The following is a 21,339-nucleotide window of genomic DNA, read 5'->3' as shown; positions in this document are numbered from 1 at the left end:
AAATTTGATAACACAGCAAATTGTAGTTTTTTTCTTTTCTTCCAAGGCAGTTGATATTCTCTGTAATGCTGATGGAATTTTGTACACAGATGGAACCAAACACAGATCCCCACTGAGCTCATTAAACCATTTTTTTTTTGTTGTTGTTTGTTTTTTTTATCTGTCGCTCAATTTTCTTTTTGTTTTCCTGTGTCTGCTTGCACCGAGATGATTCATTATCTCTATGCACGAATTGGATGGCACGCACATACACATACACACATACACACACACACACACATACAAATACACACAACTCCATAGGGAGCAGCTATGGTGAGTCTAATATTGCAAGTGCAGTCTGAGCTGTGTCATTTTATGACACAATTTTTCTCTTGGAATAAAGATCCCTAGGAAGGATTCCGGAGTAATCAGTAGTCATGTGTGGGAGGCAATGGTAGCCCATTAACAGTGTACAAAGCAGCAGTGGGAGAGTAGACTCCACTTGGGCAGCTACTCCTCCCTGAGAGAAGAGAGGGTATGGTGAAGACATAAAGGAAGAGGAAAGGGAGCCACATCCATAATAATGCAAAGAAGACAGAAAGCAAAGAAAGGTTAAGTACAGAGCAGGAGAGACAGAGAAGGGGAGGGGAGAAGAAGTGGGGAAGGAGACGAATCCCGCCACCCACCCGCCTCCTGCAGGGCTTGGAAGGTGCTGTCGACTTGGCTGCTACTGGTAAGAACCGAGCTGGAAGTCCTTGGGGGGCAGCTTGAGGCCCAGGGAGCTGGTTCCCAGTGGGTCAATCATGTTCTGGTAGCGTTCTCCACGGTGCTTCATGAGGAAAGGACCCCAGTCAGGCTGAGGGGAGCAGACCAACTTCAGGCGCTGCACAAGGAGAGGAAACAGAGAACATACAGGTGGACACAGTACATGAACTGTTCCTGTTAACAACTGCTGGCCTCTTGTTAAAGACCATTTGTTTTTTTTAAAACACTATTTTTAAAGTATTCATTAATCCTTAACAAGCAAAAGAAAACAAGAAGATTAAGTTAACAATATTAAGGATTTGAGACTAATGTAATGAATGTGCATATACAGCAAATAACTCATTTGTGTGCATCTGTGTGTTTGCATCTTTGTTGAATAAAATTTTATATACAATTGTGGTCAGAAATTTACATACTCATCACTTTAAAAAACAAGAATTGGGTGCACAGGTTTGCATTTATTTTGGATTTTCTTGAATCCACACAGGGTCAAATATATACATAAACTAATATTTGGTAAAACTTTGCTTGGCAAGTTGCACCTTGATCAGACGCTTTCAGTAGCCATCAACAAGTTTCTGGCATAATTCTGGCTGGACATTTGACCACACTTCTTTTAGCAATGGCAGCCAGCACACTAGCGTGGTGGTCAGCACTGTCACCTCACAGCAAGAAAGCCTGGGTTCAAGTCCACCTTGGCCCAGACGTTTCTGTGTGGAGTTTGCATGTTCTCCCTGTGTTTGTGTGGGTTTTCTCCAGGTACTCTGGTTTCCTCCCACAGTCCAAAGACATGCAGTTACTGGGGTTCGGTTAATTGGTGATTCTAAACTGCCCATAGGCATGAATGGTTGTCTGTCTCTCTGTGTTAGCCCTGTGACAGGCTGGTGACCTGTACAGGGTGTACCCTGCCTCTCGCCCTGTGACAGCTGGGATAGGCTCCAGCCCCCTGCGACCCTGAAAAGGATAAGCAGAAGAGAATGGATGGATGATTTAAACTGGTTGTTTTCCTGGTACGGGCCTGGCTTTTAAGCATAATCCACAAATTGTCAGTAGGGTTGAGGTCGGAGGTTTGGGAAGGGCATTCCAGAAGCTTCATGTTAGCCTGCTTTATCCAGTCCAAAACCAGCTTTCATGTGTGTTTGGAATCAATGTCCTGTTGGAACACCCAGTTGCGTCCAAGCTTCAAATATCCAGCTGCTTATTTGAGGGGAAGTTGAGGAATTTGGAGGTAGTTCTCCTCCTTCATTATTCCATCCACTGTGTGCAATGTACCAGTACCACTGATAGCACAACAGCCTCAGAGGATGATGCTGGCACCACCATGCTTGACAGATGGTATACTGTTCTTAGGTCTGAAAGCCTCACCTTTACTCCTCCAAGCATACCTCTTGCCATTGTGGCCAGATAGTTCAAACTTTGTCTCATCTGGCAATAGAACTTCTCTCCAGAAGACATTTGGCTTGTCCATGTAGTCGAGCTTGAAGGTGTTGATTTTGGAGCAGGGGCCTCTTTATTGGTCGGCACCCTCTCGGTCCATGGAGCTGTAAAACTCTTCTCTGTGGGCAGCGACGCTGGTGTTCCAGCAGTTTTCAGTTTAAGGCAGGCTTGAGCCTGGGTGGTTTCTGGGTTGTTCCTGAACATCCTAATTAATTTTCTCTCATCGTCTTCTTCCAGACCGTGGCAAAGTAGTGATACATCAGAATAACTTCTACTTATGTACAGTTATTTGAACTGATGTCAGAATCCCACCAATTTAAATGAACTCTGCCATTTCTGCCAAGAGGAGTGATCAAATATCCAACCAGAATTATGCAAGAAACTTGTTGATGCCTACCAAAAGTGCGATTTGCTAAGGGACATTTTTAGCTTGGCTGTTTTTTAAAAAAAAAAAAAAAAGTCAAGCTATAGCCTTGGTGTCAGTGTCTGTTCTGCAAAAAACATTAATGGTGGCCATAACTCAAGAATGCTGTGACCTAGGATGTTCAAATTCACACCAGAGATGCATCTACTAAAAATCTCAGACGAGTTTGAATCTCAGTGACATTGACCTAAAGGTAAAGGTGAGAGGTCCTGCTTTCTGAAAATCTTATGAATGCAATAACTCGAGAGCGATGTGACCTACATTGTTCAAATTCATACCATAGACGCACGCTCTTCAAGCTTCACTTGTTCACTGACTTTACTATAACAGCAGTAGTGCCACACAACACTGCTGTGAGTAAACGCCGTGATGATTATGCGTTAATTATGATGAAATTCAAGTGTAGCGTTAGAGGTTGTGATTGAGGCTGCTGTCAGGGGTGCAGAGCGCACAAAGATGTTGGACCAGAAAGCCCGATCGTCATCATCATCCATTAATCAAAGCATTTTAAAGGGACCCACAAGACTCCCAGAAAAATGCTCAAATTAATACTCAGCCTGCAGCTTTCCTCTCCCTGCTAATGAGCGAAAGGATGAGACTATTGATTTTCTAGACAGTGCATATGTGTCTGTATGTGTATGTGGGAGAGGCAGAGAGTGCATGCAGGACAGTGTGTGCGGAGCAGACAAAAACAAAATATTACGCGAGAGCTTTATCACAATTATTACCTCAATTATGGTGCCGGGGGCCAGGTGCATCTTAATGACGAACATGATGGGGATCCAGATTACGGAACAGATGACCATGAGCCAGCCCAAAACCATGGACCAGGTGGGGTAGGTGTAGTCCTCATATGTCATCACCTTCCACTGGTACAGACTGAGCCCCAGGATGCCCTGCACACACCCGGAAATCCAAGAAATATTTGTTAGGTGAAATTTCATCGCATATTTTTTTCGACTGATGTTACCTGACGCTGCTAAACTGCGCAATGATTTCTGGCACTGACATGGACTGTATAGCTGATTGGCTGCACTGATGTCAGGACATAAGGCTAAAACTTCATCTGTTGTTCTATTTCAACAAGAAATTAGACTTTCAGTTTTATTATATGCAGAGAGCACAAAAAAAAGGGACAGAGTGGAAAAATGTATGAAAAGTGAATTTGCCTCGAAAGGATTAGAGTAAGAAGACCTAAAGGGATACAAACAGAGAAAAGAAGGCAGACACAACTAGATTAGCCAGAGGCTGTGCATCAATGAGCTCCCAGAGGAAATGTGATCTCTCTCTTGAGAACAGCAGGATGACCAGCCGGTTCAACTGCTGCTCCATTTGTCATCTTCACCCCTGCTTTGGAGATACAGTGGTTTCCAGTATAACTACTAACATTAATGCTGGCCAGTGTCCAGCTCTTACGTGCCCCTAATCCCTTTGCACTGAATTTCTACTACACGGCTACATGACAAATGATTTTCCAAAAACAGGTTTCCTTGGAAATCTTTGTGTTTTAAAAAAAAAAGTATATGTATGTTCAATGCAGAATAAATGGTTCCACATTTGGAAGTTGGCAGTTTCTGTTTTGAAAACACAACTTGAGGACTGGTGACATGACAGGAATGTGAAGCCGGGAATAATTTTTTCAATTTCAGTGTACAGGAGCAATTTCTCCTCAGTTCCTTTCCAATTGCAAATCAATGAACTTGAAAAGAGACAGTGAAAATAGAAGCTGTGTGTGTGTGTGTGTGTGTGTGTGTGTGTGTGTGTGTGTGTGTGTGTGTGTGTGTGTGTGTGTGTGTGTGTGTGTGTGAGTGTGTGTGTGTGTGTGTGTGTCAGAGAATGAGATGAGCAAAAACAAACATACCGTCAGAATGGTTGGAGTCACAAAGGCCCAGCACAGTCTCCAGAATCGGTTTGGCTGGAAACCAATCATCATTTCAATGTCCTCACAAAACCTCTGCAGGCCTGCAAAGGAAAGGGGGGAATAAAAGAAGAGAAATGGGAGAGGTTTCCAGAAAGAAGGCACGGCGTGTGACTTGGGTTTAATAATAACTCCTTTAAAAAAAAAAAAAAGATCAGTAAATTCAATGCATCCTTATGAGTATGTGTGAATGTGTTTCTGTAGTCCCTGGAAAAAAGTGAGTGAGCAGATGGCTTCATTCCTCTGCCTTTATTGACGGATAACTGTGAGTGACATGAAGTGGCAGAGTCACACAATCATTTCAATATGTCACCTGCACTGATGCTCTGACAAAGTGGAGGAGAGCGTTGCTTCTTGGTAACAGCTTTCTGATCCACACCTGAGCTCTCTGCCTGCGTGTGAATGACTTATGCATTACAACAGAGACTCCTAGTGGTCACTGCAGGATTAACAAGTGGGAATTGGTGTCCAGCATGAAGGCGCTTTGGATGGTCATTTCTTACACAAACAGGTGGAGATGCCAAAATTATTTGTTCATACACTGTTCAGTTCACTCTCCTTTTTTCTATTAGAGCTACTGCAGCTTGAGGGTATTTGGTTTTTACCTGTTTATTCCATGAATAAGATAATTAAGTACAGATTATCTTTTATTTCAGATTAGAAAGGCCTCAAAAACATTACTAAATCTCGTCGCTGAATCCTGCACTGGTAGTAATATTTTAGGGTCACTCGACTGATTGCACAGTTCAGTAATCACAATAAAGATTATGCTGTGTGTGAAAACATGTCGCAGAAATGAAGTCAAAGAAATTACACACATGATATCTTCAATTTCAGAAAAGAAAAGTTTTCTTGTATTGATGTTCAGGGACATCAGCAGTAGACTTTGCTCTGCAAACAATACAGACTAATAATGGAGATGATGTAGGTTAGTCTGTTCATGTGGCATTTTGCTTCTTGTCAATATAGCTCACCAGAGTTAACGGGACTAATTTGGTCTGAATATCCACAGTTCCCTGAGTACAAATCCTATCAATCACAGCAGTCTCCTGAGCTTTCTTGTCCTCATTTAGAACCAAATTCTCTGACTGACCAAGATTTTGGATCACAGCAGTATCAGCATCAAAACAAATGATATATTTGCTATAACTATTACTGATATCCGGTAGTCTTTGCTCTAGTGCCACAGTCAAGCCAATGCTGGCTTTTGTATGTAACACATATAGATGGTAAAAGCTGGGCATTGGTATCGGGGATGTCACCCATTGTTCTGACTGAAAAACTGAGGGACTCATACATTAGCAACTTGGCTTGCCCAAAAGACCATGAAATCATCAGTAAAGTGTTTATGAGATCAAGTGAGAAGTTTATTATTTTATCCATAGACGTCTGTGTAACAGGACTGTTTGCATCCAGAGAACTCGCCCCCTGCTGGCCATTAAAGAGAATGCAGATTTAAGGCACTTCGTCTTTTTATATGCAGTCTGTGCAAAGAGACGAATTTGCAGATTACTGTTTACAGCTGTGATTTCACATGATGAACCTAGAATGGTCAAACAGTGAGCTTTTCTCTGGTAGACTGCCATTTAGTTTGTAGAGTACATTTCAAAAAGCACTAACATAACAGCCCTTGATAATCTTGTCTCTGCAGACTTCCATGTTCTCCTTATTTTCATCTTGTGGGTTCTAATTAACATTACATCATCTCATGGACACTAGCAGACCTTCGGACTTCCACTGTTGTTGGTCAAAGGTCATGACAGCTCATGTGCTTACCATAGAGGTACGAAATCCCCACCAGCTCAAAGATAGCAATGATGACCAAAGAATAGGAGGCTGCAAATGTGTCCACCAGCTGGAGCATGTACATCCCACTCTGTAAGAAACACACACACACACACACACACAGAAAATATTACAAACTCTATTCAGGCTTCATCCTACAGTGACTTCCCTCCACTTGGGCTTGTCCACAGTCACAACTTCCACACCAGCTCCTACTGAATAACAAGAAATGACAATCTTACTTTAGGTTGGATTTTGCCCTCTGAGCCTGTCTTGGGGGAATTTTAATAAGACTCAGCTTACTGTTCCAATCATTGAGCCTGTCGTCTGAAGGCCGCAACTTTGCTTGACATGCAGAAAACTTGTCATTGTATTCAAAGACAGAGTCAGGGGGCGCAAGGAGAATGCTCAAGTACCAAAGTGCTGCCGCATCAGCTGCGCACATACAGCACAGCTGCTCCATACCTCTGTGATCATAGGAAATCCCAGGATGAAGAAAGAGATACAGCAGACCAGGGTGAAGATGGGTTTGTGTTTCCTCAGGTATTTGGGGTACTCGTCTGACACCGAGGTGACAATGGTCTCAATGGTGGCAAACTGGGGTTGAGATAAGATGGGAGAAAATGTTTTTAATAAACACACTTTACTGAAAACAATCTCAAACTACATTTTTAATGTCTTCTATTAAATAGCAAACTGTTTAATACTTATAGGCAGCGGCTCATAGCAATCCTGTCTGGCTCCACTACAGAATAACTAAAAACTGTCCAACCAGGCCAGGGCATAGCAGCATTTCAACTCAAAAGCCTCAAGTCAGCAAGTTCCCCTCATTTGAATCAGAGCGGCTGCTGCTGTCATAACTTTACTATCCAGTGTTGCGAGGCATTTGTCTTCGGTTCATCCAATAAACCCATAATTTCATTTATTTCATAAACAAATAAAGAACATTATTCTAACCCTGAGCAGAAGAAGTTCTGAAAACAAATAAGTATGAAGGATTTAGTTTACAATGGGAAGACTTGATAGGATGAGTCTGTCTGGAGAATAGCAAATGTAACACGATGGTAAAAGGGACTCAGAACCCAGAGGACAGCGGCGGATGAATACGTAAACAGGAAAATTGAGAGAGGTTGGTATAGTGTGTGCGTATGCATAAGTATATTGTAGAAATGCACTGGCACCAAGCTATCTGTCACTTCTCCACTTCTTCCCTTCCTCCTGAGCTCCCAAAACTAATTTCCCGTCAACATCCCAAGCCTATTACTGCTGAGCTGTGTTCCACGACAAAACCACAAGCCCTCTCCTCTGCGCTGCTGCTGCCAAGGCAAAGTAACATCATCATTTACTGTTACTGTTTACTCGTGTCTTAATGCACCGCTGTGCCCTCTGTTCCTCTGCTCGGCTCAGGAGCATCACAATGCACTTGAAGGAGTTTGCGTTTTATCTGGAATTGTTTACCCAGGATCATGGCAGGAGCTGCTCTGGACTTTGAAGACATCCCGAAGACGGAAAAGTGTTTGTTCGCTGAAGTTACATCAGGAATAACTCAGCGCAGGAACTGATATGATGCAGTGTTGTGGCCAGTGGGTTATAATGAAAATGAATCACAGTTAGAGCTGCATTTACCAACCTTTGGGTTATTTTAGGGCTGCTAAAATAAGCATGCTTATAAAGTTATTACAGAAACCATAGCGATGACATATAGTAACATTTTAATCATTCATTTTGAGGTTTGTCAGTATACTTTTTTTTTTTTAGACTTTCAGACTTAAGAATGTGCTACTGGACTTAATGTTTGAACAGAATGATAAATTCATGAATTCAAACAATTTCCAAATACAAACTGTAAATGTTGCAATAGACAAATAATTGGAGGGGAGGTGAGATGGCATAGACAGAACATAACTAAAAAAAAGCCGACATTTAAATCTTATAGTTTTTTTTTTTGTAATTCTATTTTCAAATGTACACTCACAGGCCACTTTGTTAGGTACACCTGTTCAACTGCTTGTTAATGTCTAATCAGCCAATCACGTGGCAGCGCATTTAGGCATGTAGACATGTTCAATACAGCCCGCTGAAGTTCAAACTGAGCATCAGAATGAGGAAGAAAGGTGATGGTCTGAGTGTTTCAGAAACTGCTGATCTACTGGGATTTTCAAACACAACCGTCTCTTAGCAGAAATAACAGGAAATCGTGGATGGAATCATCTATCCTGCCTTGTATCAGCAGTTCAGGCTGCTAGTGGTGGTGTAATGATGTTTGAGATTTTTTTCTTGGCACACTTTGGGCCTCTTAGTACCAACCGAGTATCATTTAAACACCACAGCCTACCTGAGTGTTGTTGCTGACCATGTCCATCCCTGACCCCTGACCACAGTGCACCCATCTTCTGATGACTGCTTCCAGCAGGATAACGTGTCAGAAACCTCACAATAATCTCAAACTGGCTTCTTGAACATACCATGATGAGTTCACTGTACTCAAAGGGCCTCCACAGTCGGCAGACCTCAATCCAACAGAGCACCATTTAGCTGTCACGGATGTGCAGCCGACAAATCTGCAGCAACGTGATGCTACCGTGTCAATACGGACCAAAATCTCTGAGGAATGTTTCCAGCAACTTGTTGAATGTATGCCGTGTAAAATTAAAGCAGTTCTGAAGGTAAAAAGGAGTCAAATCGAGTAGCAGCAAGGCGTAACTAACAAAGCGTATTTAATAATAATCTATCAGCAGCGTCTTCCCATATTGCTTTTGATTGTTATGTTCGCGTTCCGATTTCACTCTTTAAAGTCAACCTAGTTTCACTCACTCCAATCATACAGACTCCCCTCTGCTCGAGTACCTGGAGAGCTCCAGCACTTCAGATAAAATCAGCCGCAGCAGGTGGCATGCATGGGTAATTATGTTAATTGGGTCAATGTGTGTAGTGTGCAGCGTTTCTACATTGCTTGATGGCACTACCAAAGTTGAGTGTTTACTTTGGAGCAAACAAAAGTCAAGAGACTCGTGTCTGTGACTGTTCCAAACTTCTGAGATCTTCAGCAACAGGAAGACAGAGTGGAACTAAATAACTGCTGCAACACAAGTAGTTTGTTTTCCTCACAAAGCAACGTCCCACAACATCCAAATATATTAGATATTAACAATGAACACTGACATCAAGGTCTACACTCATCATGAACCCTTGAGCAAAACAACCTACCCTCACAGCTCTTCTTAATAATATTTTTTAGATTAATTATTGCATCAAATGTCTATAATTATCCCCAACTATGCAGCTCCCCGGAGCTTTTAAGCCATTATTAGCACTTTGTTTTCTCTTTATGCCATCCTCTCATTCTCCTTGATTTCAACAATAAAAGAGAGCTGTTTTAGGAGAAAGCGAAACAGAGCCAGAGGGCTTTTCTCTATTTTTGTGTAAAGAAAAAGTGGCACACATCTGGAATATACAAACAATGGCAGGAGCCTGACTGATAAATATTCCCTCTGTTTTCATATTAACTTATGAATACAGAGGGAATATTTATTAGAGAAATACAGAAAAGAGAAACAGAGTGCGCGCTTCTTGTTTGTACATGTGATTTTTTTTTTTAAAAAGAAAAAAATTAATTTTTTATATGTTTGTGACATTGTGCCATGCTGTGACTTTATAGAAAAGTAAAGATATAAGGTATCGCACACAGGTGTGCTCATTTGGCAGAGGTCATAAACTACAGCTGCAGGCTGCATCAAAGCAAAAAGAGAAATGATGCAACTGTGGCCTGTATCATATTCAATTGATTTAAAATCGCAGCTCAGAGGAAAGGGTGTCACATTTTGTTAAATGCTTGTTGCCTCAACCCCTCGCTCCTCATTTCTCTCTCTTGCCTCCATCTCAGGTGGGAAGTATTAAGATGTGAGGAGAGGAGGCGAGGAAAACAATCAAAGATGTGCAAAAGAAGAAAGGAGGAGAGGGGAGAGATTTCTCTCAGGGACAGGTGAGCAGAGGTAACGCTGTAGTGGAACTCCACTCTGGTGAGATGGTGCTGCTGCTCTGGGTTTCACAGAGTGAGGTGGAGTTCTTCTGCCACCAGCTGGCTAAAAATATATATATATATATATCAGGAACATTGTTTACATGTCTTCAGGTAAAAAGACTGACATTCATTGTTATGTTTGTGTGTGTCCACAGCGGGTGGAGAGTTTGTGATTTCAGCCCAGATCAAAGACCGAAGCTGTTGTTTCAGGTTCTTTAAGTTTTCATGGCCTTTAGGCCAGTCACAAACTGAAAGGATGCTGAAGTTTTCAACAATAATTTCCAAATGTCAAATTTTATATTTAAACGTGGAACTAAAAGAACATCATGGTTACCATAGTATCCAGGCCGAGAGTCAAGAGCATGAGGAAGAAGATGATTGCCCAGAAAGGAGACAAGGGAAGTCTGGTCAGAGCCTCTGGATACACCACAAAAGCTATACCTGGACCTAACACACATACAGAGACAAATATATAAATATATACTGCATGCATAGTATATAAATGGGAATGCACACACACACACACACACACACACACACACACACACACACACACACACACACACACACACACACACACACACACACACACACACACACACACACTGTCTCCAGTGCAGATAAAAACTAATCTAGAAGTTGTTAATGGTTTGTCTCAGTGAGCACTGCTGGCCTGATGTTTCTGTCTGCTGGTTTAGGGATCTTACCTTCATCAGCCACCCTCTCTATTGGCACCTTCAACTCATGTGCCATGAAACCAATGACAGAGAAGATGACAAATCCAGCAAATATACTGGTGGCACTGTTTGTACATGTCACTATAATAGTGTCCCTGCAACGAAAAGGACAATGAAAGAGAGAGGAGACAAGCTGAGTGAGCAAATATGTATGTTTATGACTTCAAGAGTGTTTAAATATTTGAAACATATAAATATAACAATGAAAAAGGTACAAGGCTGTCAAAGTCCTTCTAGAACCAGGTCGCAGCACGTGGAAGCAGTCTTGCAGCAACTCTCTGCACTTATTTGGGCGGTTATTTTGAAGCACTGCCTAATTTCATTTGAACTGAAATGATTACTAGAACATAAAAACTGCATCACTGCAGTGGTAGAGCATCACTGTCCTGTGTACAGGGTGGTGAGCAGTAATACTCATATTAAGCTTTCATTAATAGTAATGAGCTGTGTGTATATTCATTTCATGTGTGCAGGTATTGTGACTGTATTAAGTAAAGAAAAACAAACACACATAGGGAGAAAAAAGTGAGAGAAAATGAAAGAAACTCTGAAAATCTTGCTGCAAACGTCACATTTATTACTGACATTTCTATCAGACATTCATAGGGTCATGCATCTGTGGGGACAGTTGGTATTTGTCTGCCAGAAGCATAGTTTACCTTTTGTGTGTTTACCTGTAGCAGTTATTGTGGAACTTATTGTAAGAAGAGAGAGTGATGAGGCCTCCCCAGGCGGCCGACAGGGAGAAGAAGATCTGAGTGGCTGCGTCTTTCCACACCTGAGGGAGACAAGAGCAGCTGCAGGAAAAGAGGAAGAGCTGGAAAGCTTCTTTTTTTTTTTCTGGCCTTGTATTAATATTTGTAGAATTCGATGAGTAAATGTTGGTTACCTTTGCATCGTTTAGTTTCTCCCATTTTGGTGTGATAAAGTAGAGAATGCCATCAGCGGCACCGGGGAGGGTCACTCCTCTGATCAAGAGGATGATGAGCACCACGTAGGGAAACGTGGCTGTGAAATAAACCACCTAAAAAGATACATGACAAGATACCGGGGAAATAAGCGAGATCAGCACACGTGCAAAAAGAGAAAACGCTAAAAGTCAAGTAACTTTTAAAGATGTTTTAAAGGCCATTTATGTCACTACCTTTATGTGTGGCCTTTTAACCGTTTAACAGCGGGCGATCGCCGCCGATACACCTGTTACCTGCCCTTACTTGGCGCGAACAGCTGGTTAACGCCGAGCATTTCACCGCTGGGACGTCTGCACTTTGAATTACCGTAATTACGCGACCATTGGTCCTATTGGAAAAATTCAAACGGTTTCTGGAAGCTGAGAAATTGCGCTTAACACTCAACACAGGGCTATTACGGTAATTGTTGCCGGAAGTCCGCGAACGGCGGTACTTTTGAAGTTCACTATAAATAAAGGGTTAAACATTTAGCGCTTCTTTGCCATTTAAAATGAAAAGGTCGGCTGTTTCTCTGCACAAAAGCACTATTACATAATATGTGCAATATTACCCTAGGATCGTTTTTGAGAGCTTGTGGTGCAAACTGGGATTTGTATGCTAGGAAAATCCCAAATTTGCAATTATTAAAGAAAAACCGCATCCTTGGGACGGATAATGACGCAGGCCTGAGACTCCACTCCACAGTGACAGCTTTATGTCTGCTGCGTCTCATCTCTATGTCCAGCAGAGGGCACCACAATATAACAATCCCAATACGTGGGTCCATTAAGGTTCCGCGCAGTAGTGTGTCTATCAGCACATCCTACATATCCACCACAGCAAAGTCTGGCTTTGGTCTGTTACTGTGAACCTCGCCCACTCATTTTTTAACGCAGCTTACACATTACAGAGTGATGATTCTATTGCTCATATCAGTGGGCTTAAACAGCATTTTAACTGTGGTGCATTTTAGATTTTGTCCGTCTTTTGCTGTCTGTGACGTAACAAAATAGGTTTCAGCTGTTTTAAGTAACATTTAAGTAATGTTTAATAGCAAAAACTCAAATGCTGAGTTTAAGAGAACTGTTATGGGACTGTGTGACTTTTTCCATGCAGATGTTTTAGACAGAAGCTTATTTAAGCTGATCTAGACTGTGGATATTTGGATCTGGATAACTGTCATAGAGATTAACTCCATTTCAACAGTTTTCCATTGCACAGGGACAAGAAATGTTTACTTCTTTGTATGTCATATAGTTCACCACTAGATGGCGCTTTATCAGTAAAGGGAACGCAATCTGTTAAAGGAAAACCAAAAGCAGCATGCCTTCTGAGCGGCTAACATCATGCGGAAAGAGACATCAGGAGACCGGCTTTAGTTTCTTTTTAATTTGTTACCTTGCCTGATGACTTGATTCCTTTGGCTAAAGAGGCGTAGACAATGAGCCAGGCCAGGAAGAGACAGCCTGCAAGAGGCCAGCGGATGTCTCCTGGATATTCAATCCCTTTGGAAATGTGCAGCACATTGTATCTGCAGGCGTGATTCAAACAGAAAAAGTAAGTCTGAAAACAAATTTCAATAAAACCAGAACATAACAGAGTCCTGTACATGTCACTGCTCTCCAAGTTTTCAACATATAGTTAATTAAAATCATCATTAATTATGCATGATGTAGTTTGACCTTCCGTGATTCATTTGCAGAGGATAACCTGTGTTTGAAGATATTATACTGAAACTATTTCGAGAAGCAAACAAAAATAGGACTGAATGGGACAGGTAAAAACAAAAAAATAATAATCCGAAGCTATTCCTCATCCAGCAATTAAAAGAAATAAACTTGTGACTAATAATTTACAGATCTGTTTTTGTTTTTGTTTTTTTATTTCAGGAAGTATACATTGAAAACTGCCGTTCTCCTCAGCCAGAAGATTCACTCACTTAAAGTATTCCTCGCTGGGGCTGACATATGTCTTGTTGCCATCCATACTCATGTTTAGCAGCTTTGTCAGGTTTCCCACAGCGTTTGCGGACAGACAGAAAGTGGAATTCTTGATGGACGTGATGTTTCTGTCCCGCAGGATGCATGAGTCTGTTCCAATCAGAAATCAACACACATCAGCGTGGAGAGATTGGCAGAGGGCTGCTGTGGGACACAGCTTACTGTCCGTTTACACACTGAATTGGAGTGAACAGATGGATGTGGTTCACACAGAGGATTTAAAAAAGGAGGTTGGTGCAACAGGAAAAGACCGGGTGGCTACAGTGTGGAGCCTCGATGGAAACTGGTTCCACTTGTGTTAGAATTTGATTTGTATTATTTTTAAAATACTGCACTGCTGGATATGATTAATAAATGCTTTTCATGCAAAAAATAAAATAAAATAAAAAAGCAGACAAAAACAGGTTTTACCTTTTTATATGACTCAATTTTCAGGCATTTCAGGCTTATATTAACTGGGTCTAGATTATTCAGAATGTTTTTTTTCTGAATAATCTCGTTTTCCACTTTGCAATTTGAAAAAAAAATCCTATTCTGTGTGTATCTAAATTTTACACAACTGAGAGTACTCGGTGACACAGAAAGGCAGATTTTCTGTAACTAAACGAGGTGGACACCTGCACATGAATCATTTATGTCAATAGACCAAAATATAGTTTTAAAAAGAAGATTTTAGTGTAATATAATTGTTTATAAATATTCAGTATAGAATCATCTTTCTGACATAAAACCGAAACATTACAGAATGCATTTAACATCATTTTTTACAAAGCGCGTGCACTGCATTGTTCACCCACACTCCGACACATACAGGTAAACATACTAAAATATGTTAGGATACATAGTTCACATGACATTTGTTTGCGTCCTCTATCAAAAGACAGCGAGAGGGGCAGAGGGACCACGGCGTTGGAAAAGGCCTGCGGTTCAATTTTCATCCAGCAGGGTTCAGTCTCGGGCTCACTGCAGCACTGCAGCAGCTCAGTCTGTACAGTAAATTTGTCAAGCAAGCAGTTTTTGTGCTGAATTTACAGAATCGCTAAAGGCAAATTTTACACAAAGTGAAGCCGATTTCGACTTTTATTCGATGCAGATCGACGCCAAACGCATCCGATTCCCTGCCTTCATGTTTTCTCTCATCCAGAACGTGATTTTATCCACAGTTTAATTCAGAGCACTGCAGGCTGCTTCTGCTCTGTGCCGCAGCTTTAAAATATAAAACAGTGCTTTAACCTGACGTGATCACACAAAAGAAGAATCGAATGTATTTCGAGAATTTCAATCGCTTGGATCTGAGGGGATTCTGTCCCGCCGGGGCCCTCCCAGCTCCCCGACTTTACTGGCCTGTAACATTCTAACTGGATCACATAGAAAAACTGGGTGCTCTTCATTTAAAGTGTTTTTGAGAGTAAAACACCGCAGAGATCACAGGTCAGGATTCATTATACTGCAGGACACCTTCGCTGAGGGAGGTATGACGCATTGCGTATTGTAGAGAGTGGGGTGCATTTTCGCGCGCGCGCGTGTGTGTGTGCGTGTATGCGTGTGCGTGTGTGAAGGTGTGTGCCTTACCTAACAGCAGCATGTCTTTGTCCTTACATTCCACCGTGTTCCACTCATTCCTACAGTTAGCCCATGGCAGTGAGCCCTTCAACGAAGCGAACAGGTAGTACAGTGTCCAGCACATTATAATATTATAGTATATGGCTATCAAGACAGATATTATCAACATGGCAATCCCGCAACCTAAAATAAATAAATGAGACGAAATAGATAAATTACTCTTAAGGAAAGTGGAGAACTCGTGATTATATATTTTTAAATTTATTAATTTATGTAATTATTTTTATTTTATTTTATTTTTATTTCTTGAAGCTGATGAGATGGGCCAGTTTACCTTGCAGAGCTGGGATGCATTTCCACACTGACACAGGCCCCTGGCTGGCAAACTGGCCGAGGGAAACCTCCAGCAAAAAGATTGGGATCCCAGCGATGCCCAGCATAGTCAGGTAGGGGATCAAAAAAGCTCCTGCAGGGGGGATTAAACAGCAGGCTGCAGACCGGAGTTTCAGAAGCACAAAAGTCTGAAACTAATAATACAACTATCGAATAAAATGAAAATGATCAAGCGTGTGGTGCATACTTAGCTGCCTCTAAACAATATACAGTACATGGAAAATAAATTAGGCAGCTTTTAAATGACTTCTACAATGGTTAAAGTGAATATTTGATTAAAAAAAAAGAGCATGCAGTACGCCATAACAAAGGCAAAAATACGAGTAAATATAATAATTGTAATAAATGACAGTTTCACATCTTGCTTAGTGTAAACACATTATTGTGCGCACTATTTAATCAAAAACAATTACCGAAGGAAATTCCAATACTATAAACAATTTCTTTAGTAATTTTTAGAATACTAGTCTTCGCCTGTTCAAAGGCCCAGTAAGATATTGGAATGAAATGGGTTAAATTCAGCCCCAGACTGAAATTTGATTAACCGTTTTTGTTTTGTTTTTATGTTTTTTTCGGTGCTGGGAAAAAGACACACACGGATCAAAAACTCTTACCTCCCCCGTTTTGGAAGGCAAGATAAGGAAACCTCCACACGTTTCCCAGTCCCACCGCATAGCCAACCATGGACAGAATAAAATCCAGTTTATTGGACCAGTTTCCTCTGGCCTTATTCTCATCCCCCCCTTCGTCATCATCGTCGTTACCCTGAGAAAAAAAATAATAATAATAACAAAAAACAAACAACCAAAAAACACTGAGAGAGTCTCTAAAATATATGTATACATGTTTTTTGTTTTGTTTTGTTTTGTTTTTTAATCTAAGTGTCAAAACTACAAGAAGAACACTAGAAGAACTCAGACTGGACATGAAATACATCGGATTCAATCATCACCATCAACAAAAATGTATTCACACGTTTTTAAAAATAACCACACAAATAAAAAGGTAACTCACTGTTTTTGGGAGGGTTGCCCACTGCAGACATTATTGTTACAGGCTTACTGATCACATACATTCACATACATACATACATACATACATTCCACCGACATAAAGAAAATCTGAGACATTTTTATTTTAAAATGTAGACGAATCCAATCCGAAATAGGTTTTAGGGCCAATTACATTTTGTTCACTATGGGGGTTATATCTCATTTTCATTTTGTTCAGTTTTACGCATGACAATCAGAATTCCTTAGCAGCTTTCCAAGCTTGTACACAAAACTCTTCGTCTAGGCCCGTTACTATCACCAGACCGCTTCACATTTTCATAAAATTTCAGATTCTCTGCAGAAACATTCCTTAAAGACCCATTCATAACATGAGAACTAAATAAATAAATAAAATAAAATAACAATGCGTAATTACTACTGCACAGCAGGACCTCACTGAGCAGATTCAGAAAATAGACTCTGTGGATATTCAGATTGATAATCACCGCAGTGCATGAGAATGTGTCTGTGTATATGCGTCTGCACGCGTAAGCGTGTGAGAGGGGTGGGGGGGTGGGGGTACCCTCGTGGGGATTGGAAACAATCCGCAGTCTCATGTAATACAGCGCTGTCTATCAGCCGGATAACACCTGGGCTTCTGGGCCATACCAAGTGTGTCTGCTGGGAGCAGGCGGGGAACACCGAGAATACCGCGAGAGTATGATTCAGTTCTCTTTTTCATTAACCATGTTATCACCACTAAGTTAAAATCAAGTTAAAAAAAAATCACCCGAAATAGCCATAGGTTTGTGTCTAAAAGGGGTAAATAAAGGAGGGACTGCATGTCTTATTATTAATCCCACTGATTAATAAACAGCTCGCTGTCTGCGTTCCGTTTCCCTGATATTTAGCTGACATAAGCGGTTTTCAAAGTTTTGATCAGACATCAGACTGGTGCAGAGGATCGAGACAGACGCTGCGCAAAGTAGGAACAGCAAATAGCTCGGGGTCCACCCACTGAACTACATGCAAGATTCCCACCTTTAGAGGTTCAGCATAGTCTCATACACTTGTAGGTGTCCTGCACACTTACATGCACTTTATTTCGTCAATCTATGCATGTGCTAAATGAAATATTCTCACCCCAGTATAGGCTATCCCAAACCAATGCACGAAAGAAAATAATGAATTATGGCATATCAAACAATACTATTCAAACATCCCGACAACGAACCATCGCTCTGTGTCCTCATAATAATCGCTCCCTTTTAAGATCCAGTTTTAAAGCATCCTCTGATTCAGCTCCGAAGTTGTCGGGCTACAAACGACCACCTTAACGCACCGGCGCAAAGATAAAATCACAAATCACTGCCTGTGACACCACATTTTAAGGGACGTTAGAGTTCCAGAGATTCTGATTCACAGCAGACACATAATAAGGGTCTGCGTGGCACTCCCAGGGGTTTGCACTTCCCCTGTTTGGAGGCAGCAGGTTAATCCAGTCAGCTCTCTCTTACAAGCGGAAACATCCACACCTGCCTCCAGACCAGCAGCCCTCCGTTAAGGTAACGGTTCATTTAGCTGACTTACCCCCGCCAAGGCTCCAGGCTGAACAGACGTGTGCCCATCTGTTCCCAGTATGATGGTGGTCTGGCTCATAGACGTCCAGTTGCCTGCGGTGTTGTTCTGCTCAGTGGTGGCCCGGAGCGGGTCGCCATACTGGGCGGACCCCCCACGGGCCGAACCGACGGAATCCTTCCTTAAGGCCGAATTAACGGCAACGGATCCAGGGACAGCCGGCGGGGTGTTTTTAAACGTCCCATATTCTTTATTGCTGTCCGGTTCCCCCGGTTTATTTTCCGTGGGACAAAAAGTGTTGCGCTCGTTACAAGGAGGCGGCGGCTGAGGCGCCGGGTGATGGTGAGGGGCGGGCGGCGGGCACGCAGCCGTGTTATCCGGTTTGCTTGCTGTAAGTCCCGCAGCTCCGTCGGGCTGCTGCGCCGGGATGTAGCCAGTGGGAGCGCTGGCCAGTTGTTTGGCCATGTCTCTCTGGTCAGACAAATCCTGGAATATGGGAGTGACAGATCAGCGAGATAAAAGGCAACAGAACGGCAGAAACCATGAAAGTAGTAGGCATTTGTAGGCCATCTCTGTGCTGGGACTAAAAATGCTCAGTTCTCAGTTTCCTTTTTCTGCAGTATGTTGTGGCTCTGGTCGCTCCATAGTTTCAGCTCACTGTCTACCGTGTGTGTGTGTGTGTGTGTGTGTGTGTGTGTGTGTGTGTGTGTGTGTGTGTGTGTGTGTGTGTGTGTGTGTGTGTGTGTGTGTGTGTAGAAAGTGCTTGTGTGTTGAAGGGAGGGGGTTGCTTTGCTTCTCCAGTTCTCGCTTTCTGCAAGATTCTTTAATTTTACGCCCCATTTCCCCCCTCATGTCATTCACCACACACATCCACTGATTTTTATGGGCAATAGACAAGCTGCTGCGGGTCTCTCGGTGGCTTCGCTCTCCCCGCAGGCATGCAAGATCACCGGCGTTACAGCGGTGAGCGGACCCCGGGCGCGGAATTACAAATGACTCTTTGAAATTTAACTCTGAGGAGGGGGAGGGAAAGCAACCGGAAAAGCCCCCAGATTCTAAAATATATCGGCAGCTTAATTCTTAGTTGTGTTCTTAGTGGGGAACCACCTGGCTTCTGTTTAAGTCGGTAGAAAACGAGTAAATAAAAAATATAAAAAATTAAACATGATTAACCTAATTTCAACTTTCTCCCCATTTAACCCTCTAAAAACTCCAAGATTGGGTGGCCCAGAAGACGAAAAAGCGATTGAAAGAAAAAGCGGTTAAAGTTTTTCAGTGTGAAGACGCTGCTGTATTTCAGCACCACGGACAGCTCAAGTTCCTGAAAGCGCTTAACAGTGGCAAAAAAAAAAAAAGTGTCAGGTTAGCATAAAAACAGAAGGGAATACGTTCACAGAATAGATGAAACTGTAAGAAAATAACTAAAGAAATGAGTGTGAAACACTTACCATTTTGGAAGAACTCTGCCAGCAGGCTGGAAACAGCTGTAAAACAAAAGATGAGGAGACGACTGGAAGCGGACTGGTTGTAGCTCCGCAAAGTACCAAGTGCAAAGCTTTTCTATAGCTCCGTGGGAAAGAGCGGGGTTTGCGTCAGTGCAGAGCAAGGTGCCCTTCCTGTGACATTTTCTTGATAATAGGAGTTTGATAAATCATTGGCCTTGGATTCGGATTTTTAAAGGGACAACAGGAGAGCAAGACGACGGGGGCGCGTGTGTGCGTGCGTGAATTGTCTGGTTACGCACGTTGCATGCGTGAGCGCCGGACAGACCCTTCCAAAGCTGATTAATACACTTGTCCCTAAGGAAGTGTGGGATGTTTACACACATACACGGGAGCATCCTACTTGATCTCACATGGCTCGTTTGTGATAAAGATTTCCACGTTTGGGCGATTATTGGGGAAAATGTAATGGATTAGAGTGCACCGGGGCCTAAACAGTGTTTGCGTTATAGTGAGCGAGGATAGGTCAGCAGTTACAATTGCAGCAGCAACATAAAGTACTTGTTTTTACAGAAAAAAATCTTTATGCCTGCAAAATACGGAAACTAGACTGTGTGCGTTAAGCTATAAATCAAAGATAATTCTTTATGATTATTCTCATATATTTACACCCAACAATTATGCACACACACATTTTCAGTTTTTCAAAGGTTGTATGGGTAAAACACACTATGTGCTAAAAATGGCCTGAACTATAAATAGTTTTTCCGCTTGGCGGGTTTTACGCACAGAGCTCCAGGCTCTATACGTTCCTTCGTGCGTCACCAATAGGAGGATTGATCAAATAAAGAAAAAAAAAAGTGGGCGAGGTCTTTATAAAGCTACTCATTTGTTAAAGTCTTACGCAAGAAGATGGCTTTTTTTTTTTAAATTAAAGTCACGTGTTTTAAGAGGAACTGGAGCCAACCACTGGAGTCTGCACTGGAAGCAGTGACAGCAAAGGGGGGTGGGAGAATAGGGGGGGGGTTGTGCCACACTGTACATTCTAAAACACTGCATTGCGTATTCTCCAAATCTCCCCGTGAAAGCGTCCGGTGAGCTGTGTTTTTATCACAAACCTAAAATCACATAGGAGTCTTGATGAATCAAGGATAGCGTTTTAGTTATGGGCTGGGTCTTTAGGCTTTCATTCAGTAAAACATATAGTGAACACAAAACCGACACACGCACGCAGATATAAATGGCCTGAACGAACACAAAGGCCACGGGACGGGAAGGAAACTGATTTCAAACAAGCCAAACTTGATCATCTTGACACTTTCTAGCAAAGTGGAAATAAGTTTGCTTACTAG

The 21,339-nt window shown here is 42.0% G+C and overlaps 1 protein-coding gene across 1 annotated transcript; it reads right to left on the bottom strand.

The window, feature by feature from the left end:
- Window positions 1-215: 215 nt before the first annotated feature.
- Window positions 216-20,068, bottom strand: slc6a5 (solute carrier family 6 member 5). Its single transcript, XM_030721517.1, has 16 exons — window positions 19,994-20,068; window positions 18,558-19,031; window positions 16,590-16,740; window positions 15,917-16,048; window positions 15,592-15,765; window positions 13,959-14,109; window positions 13,418-13,550; window positions 11,959-12,093; window positions 11,744-11,847; window positions 11,040-11,164; window positions 10,667-10,779; window positions 6,777-6,908; window positions 6,303-6,402; window positions 4,470-4,570; window positions 3,337-3,504; window positions 216-865 (listed from the first exon to the last, which is right to left on the bottom strand). The coding sequence occupies exons 1-16, from the start codon at window positions 19,994-19,996 to the stop codon at window positions 710-712; spliced, it is 2,352 nt and encodes a 783-aa protein (XP_030577377.1). The 5' UTR covers window positions 19,997-20,068; the 3' UTR covers window positions 216-709.
- Between the last annotated feature and the right edge of the window lie 1,271 nt (window positions 20,069-21,339).

Source organism: Archocentrus centrarchus, chromosome 3, assembly GCF_007364275.1.
Source record: "Archocentrus centrarchus isolate MPI-CPG fArcCen1 chromosome 3, fArcCen1, whole genome shotgun sequence".
Lineage (NCBI taxonomy): Eukaryota > Metazoa > Chordata > Actinopteri > Cichliformes > Cichlidae > Archocentrus > Archocentrus centrarchus.
The sequence above is the reverse complement of the archived record's forward strand: the minus strand, read 5'-3'. Positions and strand labels throughout refer to the sequence as shown.